The sequence below is a fragment of the Peromyscus californicus genome, unplaced genomic scaffold (assembly GCF_007827085.1).
Source record: "Peromyscus californicus insignis strain IS unplaced genomic scaffold, ASM782708v3 Scaffold_7__1_contigs__length_154581171, whole genome shotgun sequence".
NCBI classification, from domain to species: domain Eukaryota; kingdom Metazoa; phylum Chordata; class Mammalia; order Rodentia; family Cricetidae; genus Peromyscus; species Peromyscus californicus.
In genome coordinates this window covers 16,003,330-16,018,100 of record NW_026294595.1, presented here as the reverse complement: position 1 = coordinate 16,018,100, position 14,771 = coordinate 16,003,330, and the positions used below count along the sequence as shown (strand labels likewise).

Below are 14,771 nucleotides of genomic sequence, written 5' to 3'. Positions count from 1 at the left end.
TCTACATGTCGGACATGCTCACGTGAAAGCACCACAGAGAGAGAGAGAGAGACAGAGACATGGACAGAGACAGACACATACAGAGGCACATAGAAATAAATGCCTCTGGACACACACACACACACATAGATAGATAGACAGATACATAGACACATACACACACACTCTCTCTCTCTCTCTCACACACACACACAGAGAGAGAGAGAGGGACATAGACAGACACACAGAGGCACATAGAAATAAGTGCCTCTGGACACACACATAGACACACCACAGACACACACATAGATACATACACACATACTCTCTCTCTCTCTCTCTCTCTCTCTCTCTCTCTCTCTCTCTCACACACACACACACACACACACACACACACACACACACACACACAAAGATCGACTCATGTAGACTTTAGAATAATGAGAAATGTTATCAGTACAGTAATGCCATTTGGAACACAGATGCAATTACGTCCAGGTGTCTCCATGTCACCAGCTTCAAGGAGCTAAGTCTAGATGACTGGCTTGGAGACCAGGCAGCCCCTCCCTTCACGGCGTTCCAAGCCATCCTGAGGTCCTCCCTCCTAGCTCCCAGGCATCTCCAGCTGTCACTGAGCATGACCTTTGTCCCTAACAGAGAGCTGTGTATTTAGGAGACTTGGCCTCTCTTTTGAGAGATTTCAACATCTTGTTACTTTTAGCCCGGGATCCTTCATTTTCCTGTTGTGCAGGGTCAGTAGAGCAGACCCTACGACAATGGCTTAGGAGCCTTGATATCAACCAGGGTTTGTCATAAGTTATTCAAGGCTGTCAGGGGACAGTTTTCCCAGAAATTCTCTGCTTTAGAGATAAGGGGAACTCAAGATGGCAGAGAAGGCTGGAACCTTCTAATCTCCCCACTCTCAAAAGAACAATGACCATCAGAGGACTGCAGTCCTTTGGAGATGCCTTGTCCCAGGACCTCCCTCCAAGGCTTTCAGTCCTTAGAGAGAAGCCTGGGTACTCCGCCCAGGAGTGGGTGGACATCATCCTTCCTATAACACCCCATCTGGGGGTAGAAGCAGCCACACGTGGGGCCATCTGAGCAACCTGTGAGGAGGAAAGATCTTCCAGGGAGTAGAGAAGGGCCTGGAACAATTTTGTGGACAAACCAAGGGTCCCTTCTTTCAGACTTTCCTGGAAGATGCTCTTAGCCCTGGCTCACCTAAGGCACCCTCTGTGGACCATGAGTTGATCCAGGAATCAGATAACTTCGGATTTGACCTGAGTCCTGCCACCACACATCCTGTGCAGCCTTGGGCAAGTCTCTTCCACTCTGTGCCTTCCCTTCTCCATCTGTGAAGCACTCTGACCCCACTGGTTTCCAGGGCTCCTATGGTGTGGTGCCTCTCCCATCCACAGTTCCTCTTCTGTATAACTATTGTCCCTGGGTTCTGGGAGGAAGGGCTTCTAGGAGGGAGGGTCTTCCGTGTAGTCTTGACATCGTTCATTTTCGCTCTTTCCATCCTTCTCTCTTCATTCCTCCTGCCCTCGGCTCTCCCAGACCCCCCAGAGCCTCTCTGACCTGACTCCACCCACATTTGAGGACCTGCAGACAGAAGATCCTTCCTGGCCCCAGGAGCCTCCTATCTCCCAGAATGGAGGTGAGATCCAGTGTGGGGATCTGGGAAACTGAGTGGTGGGAGGCTTTGGGATTCAGAGCGGAGACAAACGTCCTTGTTGGATTCATTATACTGTGTTGGAAACAGACATGCTTAGGATTAATTCTTCTGTGCCTTCATAGATAAAATGAGCTTTCCAATACTTATAGAATGAAGGGCTATATACAGGGCACAGCATTTCTCATGTCTGGGTCTTACTGGCTCAGCAAAAGTCCTGAACCCTGAGCTGTCTGGGGACTGGAGTCCTGGGAGCTGCCACCAGAGAGACAGGGAGAGATCACTGTCTGCAGCAGAATGGGACATCCCGCCCAGTTCCAGGGAGGTTCCCAAGGAAAGGAGGTCTGGGGACAGCACCCAGCTGTTTTCCTGTCTCCAGACCTGAGCGTGCTCATTCCTGCCATTCCTCAGGTGAGAGGGATGCTGGCTGTTTCCAGGAGCCCATGCCCTGCACGTCGGCCCCCTGGGGGAGCCAAGCCTCTTCGCTGGAGCCTAGCTGCCCAGAATCCCAGGACAGAGGCTCTGGCCCCAGGTCCAGCCAGGTGTCTTCCCAGGAGGGCAGTCCGCAAGTTGAGCCCCACAGCCCCAAGTGGCCACAAGATGCCTCACACCCTTTGCTCCTGGAGAAGGATGAATCAGAGTTAAGTTCTCTGAAGAAAGAAGAGACCGGGGAAGCCCCAAACCTAAGGCAGGAGGCAGAGTGTGAAGATCCAGCCAGGACTGAGGAAGCTTCAGCTACCCGGCACCGTGTTCGCTTGCCTTCTGCAGAAGGGTGAGTCTCAGGCCAGCTGGCTCTGGGCAATTGTCTTGTGACAAGAATACCCTGGTTTGGTGGAGCCTGAGAGAAGCACATTGAATTGAAGGTGGTAATGCTTACTTCAGTCACCATGACCACGTTACATGGATTATATAGGATTACATGAGTTCACTTTCAGAAGACTGGAATGCTTAAAAGCACACAGAGCAGAGAGTTACAGAGAGGCAAGACTCAAACATGCAAAAGCAGAATCGTTAGTGTCCCCAGCCAGGTACCAGGAGAGGAAGAAGGGAAGAAGTCTGGGGGACCTGACTGGAGCCCTGTGAAGGCTTGGAGGATTGTAGGGTACGAGCTAGTGAGTAGGGATTACAGATTGTTTCTGAACTCAACATTAATGGAAAACATTCACTAACGTGTCTGGGCCCAGATGCTAAATGGGATCTCAGCAAGGGGAGACGTGACTGGGACCGGGATACTATGTCTTGGAGCCCATGACAGGACTTGTGTAACCTCAGAACTGTAACAGTAGGTAGGAACAGGTCCACAAGGAAGCCCACTGAGGTGACTGCCTGCCCCAGCATACTACTTCAAGGCTTTCAGCCCTTCGGAGTCTACATGGGGACAGGGTTTTTCTTCTGGATGGCTAAATAGGGGTCAGACTAACAGAAGCCAGTCGGGGTTCAGACCATGAGCCTAATGGTGTGGCAACCTCAGGGTGAACCCTGCTCCCATTTCAGGACCCATGGGTGGTAGCACTAGAATGTCAGTTGGCGTCACAATCAGAAAACCATCCTTTTCATAAATCTGGAAGCCTTGTTGCCCTGGAGCCTCTCGGAGGCTGGGTAACCACGGAAGACTTGGAATCTGGAAAGGGAAGCTCATTGTACCAAAGATGAAAGCAAATCCAGCCCCAGGCCAAAGCTAGTCAATTCACCTGAAATGGCAACCTTTCAGAGAAAATGAAGGCAAAAGCAGGTATAACTGGGACTTTACCTGGGTAAATGCTACCTACCAGATATGGTATAAATAAAATTAATATTGTATTTAACAGTATGTAGGAATTTTGATTTCCCTGGCCCTCACGCATTTATACTTGACTTTTCATAGTGAGAGCATGACGACATTTTTAAACTATAGCTTTATGGAGCCATAACTCATATAGCATATGATTCACTGATTTAAAGTATGCAATTCTTCATTATATAGTGTTTTTCCCCCCAACATGCCTTCCCATCTAGACATCGTTTTAACAGCAATACTATTGACGAGGTCATTTGTTATATCGTATTTTAGGGCTTTCTTGACGGGTTTATCCAGATGATCCTCTTTAGATGTGACCAGTGCCAAGCTGTTTTTATTGCCTCATCTTCAGCGCTCAGCGGCCTTGCCCTTCCCCATGGTCAGTGGTTCCCTTGTGGTCCCTACCGACCTCTAGGGCTACTGTCGTGGACCTCATGAGATCCTGGTGTTTGGAATTTCAGTTTCCAGTGACTCTCTGTTGTATTTATGCTCTGTGTGTACTGATGTTGTGTTTATTACTGAGGTCTGGGATGTTCAGGAGGCTCAGGAAGCAGGGAGTTACCAGCGAAGCTCCCACCCGCTGACACACTCACTCGTTGGTGTGAAGGAGGCTGTTGGGTGATTTCCAATAATCAGCCATTTCTCAGTCATTGTCTTCAAGTGGGCCTACCCGTTCAGCTCCCTAGGTGGAAACTTAGATGATGAATATGTGAATACCTGCAATACCTAACATCTGGTTGTAAGGTTTCAGGGGAACAGGAGCCAGGTAGGGCTGGGATTGGGAATCTTAGTTTAGGTGTTCTCTGTGGTGTGGTTTGCCCGGGTCTGTCTGTGTATACCTATCATATAGGTCACCAGCCAGTCTTATGGAAAGAGCTGTGAGGCAGGGAAAGGGCACATCAGAAACCTCCTCTGACCTCCTCCAGTTTTTGCCATTCCTAAAGCCAGACTGACTCCTTGTTCTCAACCTGACCCTCACACCTTACATCCTCTGTGGCTCTAGAACTAGCAGTTGGGTATGGGGCTGAGGCTGGGGCATAGAGGCATGAGGATGGCTACAGATAAAGAAATAATCCTACCTGTCTTAAGTTAGGGTTTCTAGTGCTGGGACAAAACACCATGACCAAAGAAACTTGGGGAGGAAAGGGTTTATTCGGCTTACACTTCAGCATTGCTGTTCATCACTGAAGGAAGTCAGGACAGGAACTCAAACAGGGCAGGGTCCTGGAGGCAGGAGCTGATGCAGAAGCCATGAAGGGGTACTGTTTACTGCCTTGCTTCCATGACTCTGCTCAGCCTGCTTTCTTATAGAACCCAAGACCACCAGTCCAGGGATGGCACCACCCATCACGGTCTGGGCCCTCCTCCATCGATCACTAATTAAGAAAATGTCTTACAGCTGGATCTTACGGAGGCATTTTCTCAATTGAAGTTCCCTCCTTTCAAATGACGATAGCTTGTGTCAAGTTGACATAAAACTAGCCAGGACAGCACCTCATCTAGGGTGGACAACACACCGCTGAGGTCCTCACAGGGCTCCATCTGCCACTCAAGATGAGATAAGCTTGAGACATTTTGTGGCTTACCTGGGGAAATGGCCCACCAGCTTGGCTCCAATCCCACGGGTCCTGTTTCAGTACCTCTGCTCTGAGATCCCCTGGTCCCAGCCCAACCCGACACAACTTTGGCCCTATCTCTCCATGCGGAGGACCTGGGTTCAGCTTCTCCAGACCCCACCATTCCAAGGCCCAAGAGTCGTAGTTCTGAACTCTGGTTCTTCCTATGGCCTTGGAGGACACTTGACATGCATGTCCACACAATGGATTTTTCTGAGGGCACCACTGGATTTTTCTAGGCTTCCTGAGAGCTCCACACCCCAAGCTCAATCTCCAGAGGAAGGCTGGAGGCCATCATCTAGAGACAAGATGGCTAATAACATCAGAAATGACAAGGGGGCCTGGGACCTAGCCTTGCGCCTCTATCACCTGAATGGTTTCCGGAAGTCTGAAGTGGCTGCCCACCTACGCAAGAAGTAAGGAGCTTTTGAGACACAAGGGTAAGGCAGTACAGGAGGGAGCTACCCATAGGCCTCCTCCACTGGCCATCTCACTCTGGCCTTTCCCTGACCAACATCTGCTTTGTTTCCCTCCAGCCTTATCATTACCTCTCATCCCTTTATCTCCATCCTGGCTCCTCCCCATCCCTTCTCATCTCCCCACCCCCCATTCCTGGCCAGCTCTGCTTCTTCTCAGTCTCACCTAAAACTCCTGACTTCTCCCCTTGCCTGCCCCAGACTCCACATGGCCTATCACAGGTAGCGTTGACCCAAGTATCAGGAACAGGCTAGCCATCTTGGGACTTGGCACCTGGCCTGGTTGTACTTTTCTCTTATTCGGCTCTTGCCACCCTGGGTCCCCTCTGCAGCTCAGCCTGATCCCCAGAACCATCTTTCTCTCCATTGCCCTCTACAGCAATGACTTCAGCAGGGCTGTGGCTGAGGCGTACTTGTCCTTCTTCCAGTTCGAAGGCCAGAGCCTGGACCGAGCCCTCCGGTAAGGCCTTCTGGCCCTCTGAGGGGGCAGGAGTTGGGTGTGGGGGTGGTTAGGGACAGCTCCAGGGCAGTAGTTCCAAGCTCCTGGGGTGTGTGGCTCTGTTTAATCCTGGCTTTCTTTTTTTTTTTTTTTTTTTTTTTTTTTTGGTTTTTCGAGACAGGGTTTCTCTGTGTAGCTTTGCGCCTTTCCTGGAACTCACTTGGTAGCCCAGGCTGGCCTCGAACTCACAGAGATCCGCCTGGCTCTGCCTCCCGAGTGCTGGGATTAAAGGCGTGCGCCACCACCGCCCGGCTAATCCTGGCTTTCTTGGGCAGGGGGTTCCTCCAGGCCCTGGTGCTCAGTGGAGAGACCCAGGAGCGGGAACGAATTCTCTACCAGTTTTCCAAACGCTTCCATTACTGCAATCCTGGGGCCTTCCCCTCAGTAGGTATGGAGGGTGGGTCCAAGGGGGTGGGCAGAAGGATTTTGGGGGTGTTATAGAAATAGCCCATGTTTACTCAGGGTTCATTGGGCAGCAGCTACTGGGAGTGTGTTGGGGCTCAAGAGAAATGGGGGGAGTCACCCTTAGTGTGGGCAGAAGCCACAGAAGTCTAGATTCCAATGGCTTTGTACTTGCCTCTCTTGGGGACAGATTCTATACATACCTTGACCTGCGCGATTATGCTCCTTAACACAGACCTGCATGGACAGGTAAGGAGTGGGAAACACTTAGAGAACTGATGTGGGGGTTTGGGTGGAAGACTATGGCGTGGTGATGAGGGGAAGAATGGACCAGAGGCTGGGAATATGTCAGGGCAGGGCCCTGGAGTTACCCCGTGACCACCTAGGGGTATGTTCTCTCAGGGTGGGGTGTTCAAACTGTCTCACTTCTCCATGGCCACAGAATATTGGAAAGAGCATGAGCTGCCAGGAATTCATAACCAACCTGAATGGACTACAGGATGGCAGGAACTTCCCCAAGGAGCTGCTAAAGGTAAGGCTCCTTACAAGGCCAGGACCCTCACTGTCTTCTCTGTCTGCAACCTGAAACTCTAGCTCCAAGGGGAAATGGGAGCTCAGACATGGCTTGGATGAAAGGTCCTTATGAGGACAAGGTTTGCCTGTGTGTCCCTGTCTGGTAGTATCAGCGGTATCCTGGGATTTGTTGGCTCTGCCAATGGACATCCCTGGACCTACAGAACCACACTCTTTGCATCTGAAATTGTTTTGTTACATTCTCAGAGGATTGTTACCCCTTTGAAGTCTGACAAGTGCTGATGGATTGAATGAATGTATGAGACACAAAGTTCCGTGTAAGGAAAATCCTGCTCTCAGGTTTGGGAACTGGGTGTTCGTAGTTTTAGTCCTAGTCTTGAGCAGAATGCCCCTGGGTCAACTCAAGTTGCTTCGGAGAGAAGTGGCCATCTCACAGTGTCATTATCAAGGTGATGAAAGCTGTCGGGAGCCATGCACTCTGCCTGACTCACACGTGTTTCACAAGCAGCTGTACCACTGGCTCTTTCATCTGCTTAGTGATCATTTCTCGAACATTTCCTGTGTTCCAAGTTACCTGGCCAGGAACATCAAGGGCTATAAAAGCAAGCGAGATGCATTACTCCAAAGTTCTAACTCAGCATGCATTCATTCATTTACCAGTTATGCATTGTGTGAGTGTTGTTCAGCCAAGTTCCTTCTCTGTCAGAACAGTATGTGAGTGAGTCATGTTCTCTCTCAAAGGACTAGTTTAGAATGTACTAAGCTTGTGCAGGGAAGAGCCTTGGCTACTTTAATATCTTTATGTCTCCAGTACCCAGCACGGGGATGGATGGGTGGATGGATGGATAAATGGATGGTGAATGCTTGCCTGTTCGGGAGAAAGACAATTGTGATGGGATAGAGGGAAGAGTTAGTACGTGTGCCCATAGATGCCTGCCAACACAATGAACACAGGTACCATAGGCCCTCCACTCCTCTCTGTGCTTCTGTTCCAGGCCCTCTACTGGTCGATCCGAAGTGAGAAGCTCGAGTGGGCTGTGTAAGTGAGAGCTCCTCTTTCCCTCCGCTTCCTGCCCTTCGTTCCTGCCTCTGAGTCCATGTACTCACTGTTGTCCACCTGACAACTGGAGAAGTTCAGGGGCCTACCCAGTCCTCCTTCTGTGTGGGTGATGCCAGCGGCAGGAGGCTGGGCCAGTTCGGGGGAGGGCAGAGGAACTTGGGCACTACTGGAGAAGCCAGAGCTGGTGAGGGGTGGGTGCTGCAGTGCTATCCAGGGGTTGATAAGTTGGCTTTTGATGAGATTTTGATGAGATTTCCTCCAGGAAAGGAGGTTCCTCTTATATTCCTCCCCAGTAAGAAAGAGATGGTGCTGAGTCCCCAAGAGGCAGAGGTACTTGTCCCACCAACATTCCCACCCTGATTCTCTGCCATCCAGAGATGAAGAGGATGCAGCCCGACCTGAGAAGGACCAGCCCTCTCCCTCAGCTGGCAAGATAAGCAGTCCCTTCCTCCAGATGGCTCAGGACCCCACAGTGCCCACCTATAAGCAGGGCATCCTGGCTCGAAAGATGCACCACGATGCTGATGGCAAGAAGAGTGAGTGTCTGCTGCCTGGGAGCAAAGGTGTACGTAGGGAGAGCTCTACTTGGGGACCGTGCCCTATGTTGTGGGCAGAGAAGAACGAGGGACCTGTGTTCCTTTCCTGAATGGTAACTAAATGCCGAGACAAAATAGGTCTGGCTATTCCTAGCCCCCTGTGGTAAGGCAAAGACTAGACAAGCACATCAGTGTCTCCGGTGGAGGGGGCGGGCATGTTGAGTATGGGGCAGGGGAGGGAGAGGTGTTTGAGGTTTGCTTCTGAAGACTACAGAGACAGGCCTAAGGGAGGTGCTGGCCAATGATCGCATCTGAAAGGAACCTTGCAAAAATAAGAGGGCTTGAATTTTTGCATTGTCTAAGCACATCCTTTACAGAGCAAAGAGCACTGCAGAATCCACTCAGAAAGAGAATGGCAGGGACACAATCAGCCATATTTGACATTTGGGGCTCATTCCCAGGGCAGTTGAAAGCTCTTGAGCAGGGCAACTGCCTGACCAGAGCAGAGATCACTGTAGTAGAACCAGAGGTTAAACACTATGTGGTGGCTAACACTGTCCCTAGTGGGACTCCCAAGGATAACCACAGGAAATCAGGCCTCCCTCTGGCCAAGTACCTTAGAACAGGTTCTGCCCTACAAGGCCAGAATGAGGAAATTAGGCAGAGAGAGAAAGGGGGATTGGTGCTCCAAGGGTGGGCAAACCCATTACACTTTATAGGAAGGGCTGAGTAGAATTGTTTGTTCCTAAGTATGTGCACCTGGGGTCTGGGGCAAGCTGGTCTTCATGAACACCCACTTGTATGCCAGCAGTTCTCTGGTTTTGTTTCTGTGTGTGGAGCCTTTAGATGTCTGTTTTGATTGTCCATGTTTTCCTGTGTTGGTGTGCTCTCTGTGTTCATGTGCCTCCTTGTGAGGGTGTAAGGGGTGTGCGCCAGGACTCTGCGCATACTTGTGTTGAGTATATCTGGATGTAGCGCCACCACCCACCTTTGTGTCTTCCCTTGGGACAGCGCCATGGGGCAAGCGAGGCTGGAAGATGTTCCACACCTTACTGAAAGGGATGGTGCTCTACTTCCTGAAGGTAGGAAGGGAGTCAACTGCACAAATTATTGACTTCCCAGGGCTGGGGTGAAGAAGGCAGGGAAGAGGGATAGAAAAGTACTTTGCAGACTGGGAATGGTATCTTAGGACACTAGTTACAGAGGCTTTAGAAGTGTAAAGCTGAGGGCAGCATCATTCTGGATGCATGCCAATTGTTACAGTGCTATTTAGAATCCAGCTAATGGGGTCGAGGAGAGGTCCAGGGCTGCGGGGTGGATGGGCAGCTGATAACCTCTTCACTGAGCCCCTGTGTCTGGTGTCAGGGAGAGGGCCACTGTCTGGATGGCCAGAGTTTGGTGGGACATCTCGTGGATGAGCCCGTGGGAGTGCACCACTCACTAGCAAGCCCAGCCACCCACTATACCAAGAAGCCCCATGTCTTCCAGCTTCGGACTGCAGACTGGCGTCTCTACCTCTTCCAGGCACCGTGAGTCCCTAGAGTGGGAGATAGGCAGCAAGGTCTCCGTGCCCCTGACAGTGGTTATTGGTCCCAACCCTGATGAGACCTACGACCTCCACCCGGAAACCTTAAAGTTCTGTGCGGGGACAGGTGCTGGGAATGCAGACAGAATGTGTGAGCAAGCTGACTCCTCTCCACATGACCCTCTTCCTTGTATGTTAACAGAAGATTCTAGAATGTCACCAGCGACTGTTTTTGACATTTAATATAAACTCTGTTGCCATCCTGGTTTTTCCTCTGGCAGACAAAATTCAGTCACCCCGCTACACCTCACCCCCACTAAAGCTGGGCTTCTGGTTTGGGGAGGCAACAGAGGTGTAGGGGGAGGGGAGGGCAGATGTAGGACTGGCGAAGCCCTGGGGACACGTGACTTCTTTTGCCTGCAGCACCGCCAAGGAAATGGCCTCCTGGATTGCGCGCATCAACCTGGCGGCCGCCACACACTCAGCACCCCCCTTTCCAGCCGCAGTGGGCTCCCAGCGTAGATTCGTGAGGCCCATCCTGCCCATGAACCCGGCCCAGAGCTCCCTGGTACTGCCTCGCCTAGCCAGCCTGGTGGGCGGGGGGAGGCAATGAGGGCAGAAGTGGGTGCGGAGGTCGGGGGTGGGGGTGGGGTGGGAATGGGAGGGCCTGAGCAGTCGCCCAGCCGGAGGAGGCGGTGATCCTAGCGGAGCACTAAGCATGGGAGACTGCTCAAACTGGATCGGAAGTCCGAGAGAGGCAGGGAGCAGGGAGCGAGCAGTACTTGGGTCAGCTTCTCCTTCACCTTCCTCTCCCAGGAGGAGCAGCATCGATCCCACGAGAACTGCCTGGATGCTGCCTCCGATGACCTGTTGGATTTGCAGAGGAACCTGCCCGATCGACGCGGCCGCAGCCGCGAGCTGGAGGAGTACCGCTTGCGGAAGGAGTATCTGGAGCACGAGGTGAGCAGCTTGGTGTGTTCCCGCTGCCCTGGCCAGCCCGCCTGTTGGCTGGATCCTCTGTCGCCCTCTCCTGGCTGCCGCTGTCCCAGAAACCAGAAAGACTGGTTTAGGGGCACATCAGCATGCAGGGGTGGACATAAAGTTACTGGGGTCTGTGAGCACTAAAGACCCTTTGCCTTTCATCCCAAGAACACTTATAGGATACTCTATCCTCTAAGGAGTATATATAGCTTTTCCTATGGTGAAGGAAAAACTATATTGGTGAATTATCCCTTCTATTACCTACCTAATGCTTTGATTGCCTGCATGGATTATCTCAATTAACAATAAGTTTCCTAGCCCCTTACATAATCCACTCCCTCTCTAGCTTTCAAAGTCCCTGCCCAGCCCTTTGTAATATTGGTTGTTTTCATGGTGATGACTGCCCCACTTCCCAGAGGTCTTTGGGTAAAGTAAGGACCCAGCTTGTCCCCATCACAACCCATCTGGACCCTTTATGTATTGACCAACTCAGCCTTTATAAAGCACATAAAAATAATTCATAACCAGCTAACCCCCCAGGGCAGGGTTCAGTGGGGTTGTGAACTGAGAATGGTATTCTAGATTCAGGGCCTTAAGAGTATTAACAGATGAGGGCCGTCAGCATCATGTTCCCCAGATGGCAGTTGTTCAGAAGCATGGTTAGACCCCAGTGGGTTCATTCCATGCAGATGCTTAAGAGCTGTGCAGAACTCTTAGGGCATCCCTCTACCACCATAGCTTCAAATGCCCGGGAGCTGCCCTTAGGAGTTGGGATTGCGCTAAAGTGTCTGGTTATGTGTTCCAGAAAACTCGATACGAGACATACGTGCAGCTTCTGGTGTCCCGCCTACACTTTCCTCTTGCGGACCTGGCTCTGTGGGAAGATCAAGTTGGGAAGGAAACTGAAGGCCCTCGGGATCTGAAGCCCAGCCTGAAGAAGTCCCACTCCAGCCCATCGCTGCACCAGGATGAGGCCCCCACCACGGCCAAGGTGAAACGCAACATCTCAGAGCGCAGAACATACCGCAAGATCATTCCCAAGAGAAACCGCAATCCGTTGTGACGCCATCGTCCTCTCATGGACACTGACCCCAGCCCTGGGGTAGACTTGAAATGAAACCTTACGTTCCCATGGTGAGGGTTGAGGCACCGTCCCTTCTGTGATGAAGGATGGGGCTCATTTCCCTGTGTCCTCCATTCTCTGGCTCTCTAGAACTTTCTTAAGCCTGCCATACTTGCTCACTGTCCCCCATGGCAGCTCCTCCATCACTGACCATTCAAGAGGAAGGCTGAGTGAGGACTTGGTTCCACTTGCAGAGTTTGTCCCATGTGCTCCATCCCCTAAAACACAGAGCCATTTCATTCCCTGGGCACACGTGGGCCTGGGTTTCTGGGAGGTAGCTTGAGGCAGTCTAGCCAGGATGGTCACATCACTGGAAATGGTCTTGTTTTGAATTAGGTGACCTAGTCGGGGAGAGGGCCAGCAGGATAGGGCAGGACATCTTGGGAATTCCTAACCAGCGTCTTGTGATCCCGAGCAGGGTGACTCCAGCACTGCCCACTAGAGAGCAGCCTTCTAACAGGAGCCTCGGCAGGTTAAAGGCTCAGGGAGGCTGCGGGGCTCCAGGCTTCTGATCTTCAGGCTGCTTTAAAGTCCTCCAATCAGCCGATGCCTCCGGGGCAGATGAGAGGGCTGCATGCCCAATTGTTAATCAACAGAGCAGAGCTTGTGGCCGCGCCAGGCCACTCAGTAGGAATGGGGGCCGCTAGGGCTCTGTGGAGAACTCTTGGAACAAGGAGCCTTTGTTTTCTGAGAGCATTGAGGGTGGCTCTTCAAGTGTAGACCACTGCGGAGGGCGAGGGGGTGAAAGGGTGGCGACAGTTCCCCTTGGGAGTCTGCCTGGCGGTGGAGGTGGAGATCGGAGACCTGGCTTCTCAGCCAGACTTGGGGCACTGCTTTCTGCAGCCCCCGCCCCCACCCTCGATGCCCCTCAAAGCTGCATTCCTGAAGGTGTCAGGACCTCTTTCTCATTCCCAGGGCAGCTCCCGGGGATTTGCTGCCTTGCCTTGGGAAACCCCCTTGTACTTCGTTTTGGCTTCTTCCCAGGTATGCCTGTTCTCCAGGGGGGGTTCTGGAGACTCAGGGACTTAGGGCTGTGCCTGTAGGGAGGAGACCGGGCTCAGGGAGCAGCCACCATTGTCTCTGTTCAGCCATGTGTGCAAAGAAGTTTCTGGCCAACCGGGGCCTCTGCTGCCCACCCTCTCTGACTGACACGTTGCCTCTCCTGCCTTCCTGCTGGGCCATGTGTCCTCCCTTCCAATAATGCTTGGAACAACTCTGAGGGCTTGGAGCTCCACAACGTGGGGCTGGTCCTTACGGTCATGGCAGGGGAGTCTCTGGCCAGGGCCTGGGGCTGGCCCATGCACCCAATGGGTGTGCAATAAATAGAGCCTACCAAAGAAGCATGTGTGTAAGTGTGTAAGAAGGGGGGGAGCCAGGTAGCCAGGGCTAACTGCAGTGTGGCGGCTGCATCTTCCTTTGCCCGCGTGTGATAATATGTTTGTGTATGTGTATAGACTGTTCTGTGTGTTCGTGTGTGTACCCCAGTCACACGGTTAAAGCCTGATGCAGCTGAGAAACATTTTCCATCCACTCAGTTTTTTTCACTTTACAGATGCTATATGGCTAGTACTAGGGGATTTGAAATAAACAAAGTGTCCCTGACCCCATGCGTTAGCAGTCGTGCCCACTGCTTCCCAGCTGTCAGTATTAAGATAAACATTAATTTTCTGAAGAAGTATCTATTCCTGTTCCTGCCTCATGACCAGAGGTCTTTGACTCAGTAGACCTGTCAAGTGGATGTGCATACATGTTTGAAACTTCTAAAGCACCTCTGAGATCTAGCAGATGTTAACAGCCACACAAGGGTGCAACTATCTCATTGTATTGAGGAGAACACTTAACATGGGTAGGTATGACATGGCCCAGGACTGGTACTTACAAGCTAAGTGGGTACGAGTGAGTTCTTTGACCTCATTAAACATTCATCCTGATTTCTAGTACCAGAACAAAAGGTAAAGGTTTGTCCACATCATGTGTGATGCTTCAGCACTCCTTTGCTCATGTAGAACATCCATTTCCTTTGGAGCTGGGAGACTGTGGCTGCCTGGATCCACCAGGTCAGTGATGCCTGGCAGTCCACCCTAGGCGTGTCAACCTGGGCAGTCTGCAGAGTTGGAGATGTTGATTGTTGGGCTGCAACTCTAAGATGTGGCCACTGGAGGGCAAGCACACACTACCCAGTCACTGAGCAAGTCAGGTGCTAGGCTAAGGAGCCCTGCTTAAGAAGGAAGTCTGCTTTGGGCCATCTCATTAACCAGAATCTCCCATGTGTTCAAACTTACAGTGGCCCAAGCAAGCCCCGGCTCCCACTATCTGGGGAAACCTATCCCAGGCAAAGGCTTGAGGTGCTGTTTTTTTTCTGCAGACAAAGAGGAAGACTTTCTGCAGCTTTGTTGGATGTAGCTAAGGGCTCCCCACAGGCTGTGCCTGATTGCCAGGAACAGTAAGAACTGAGTGAGCCCAGCCCACAATCCAGGGATGTGCAGGCCTGCTTCCCACCCATGCACTGTGTGGGCCTTCTCCTCCAGGAAGAAGGGGACAGGCAGAAGCTCCTAGTGATGAATGCAGCTCCTGTGGGGTCATGA

The 14,771-nt window shown here is 51.8% G+C and overlaps 1 protein-coding gene across 2 annotated transcripts in view; it reads left to right on the top strand.

The window, feature by feature from the left end:
* Window positions 1-14,771, top strand: part of Psd4 (pleckstrin and Sec7 domain containing 4) — a 40,175-nt gene extending 25,404 nt beyond the window's left edge. For both annotated transcript variants that reach the window (XM_052725169.1, XM_052725170.1), the window contains 15 exons: window positions 1,170-1,298; window positions 1,543-1,642; window positions 2,069-2,429; window positions 5,290-5,466; window positions 5,906-5,986; window positions 6,301-6,413; window positions 6,618-6,676; window positions 6,870-6,959; window positions 7,957-8,000; window positions 8,397-8,557; window positions 9,569-9,639; window positions 9,923-10,086; window positions 10,506-10,650; window positions 10,899-11,042; window positions 11,869-14,771. In XM_052725169.1, the coding sequence (XP_052581129.1) occupies window positions 1,170-1,298; window positions 1,543-1,642; window positions 2,069-2,429; window positions 5,290-5,466; window positions 5,906-5,986; window positions 6,301-6,413; window positions 6,618-6,676; window positions 6,870-6,959; window positions 7,957-8,000; window positions 8,397-8,557; window positions 9,569-9,639; window positions 9,923-10,086; window positions 10,506-10,650; window positions 10,899-11,042; window positions 11,869-12,126 (2,097 nt within the window). In that variant the 3' untranslated portion in view covers window positions 12,127-14,771. The remainder of the gene's footprint in view (window positions 1-1,169; window positions 1,299-1,542; window positions 1,643-2,068; window positions 2,430-5,289; window positions 5,467-5,905; window positions 5,987-6,300; window positions 6,414-6,617; window positions 6,677-6,869; window positions 6,960-7,956; window positions 8,001-8,396; window positions 8,558-9,568; window positions 9,640-9,922; window positions 10,087-10,505; window positions 10,651-10,898; window positions 11,043-11,868) is intronic.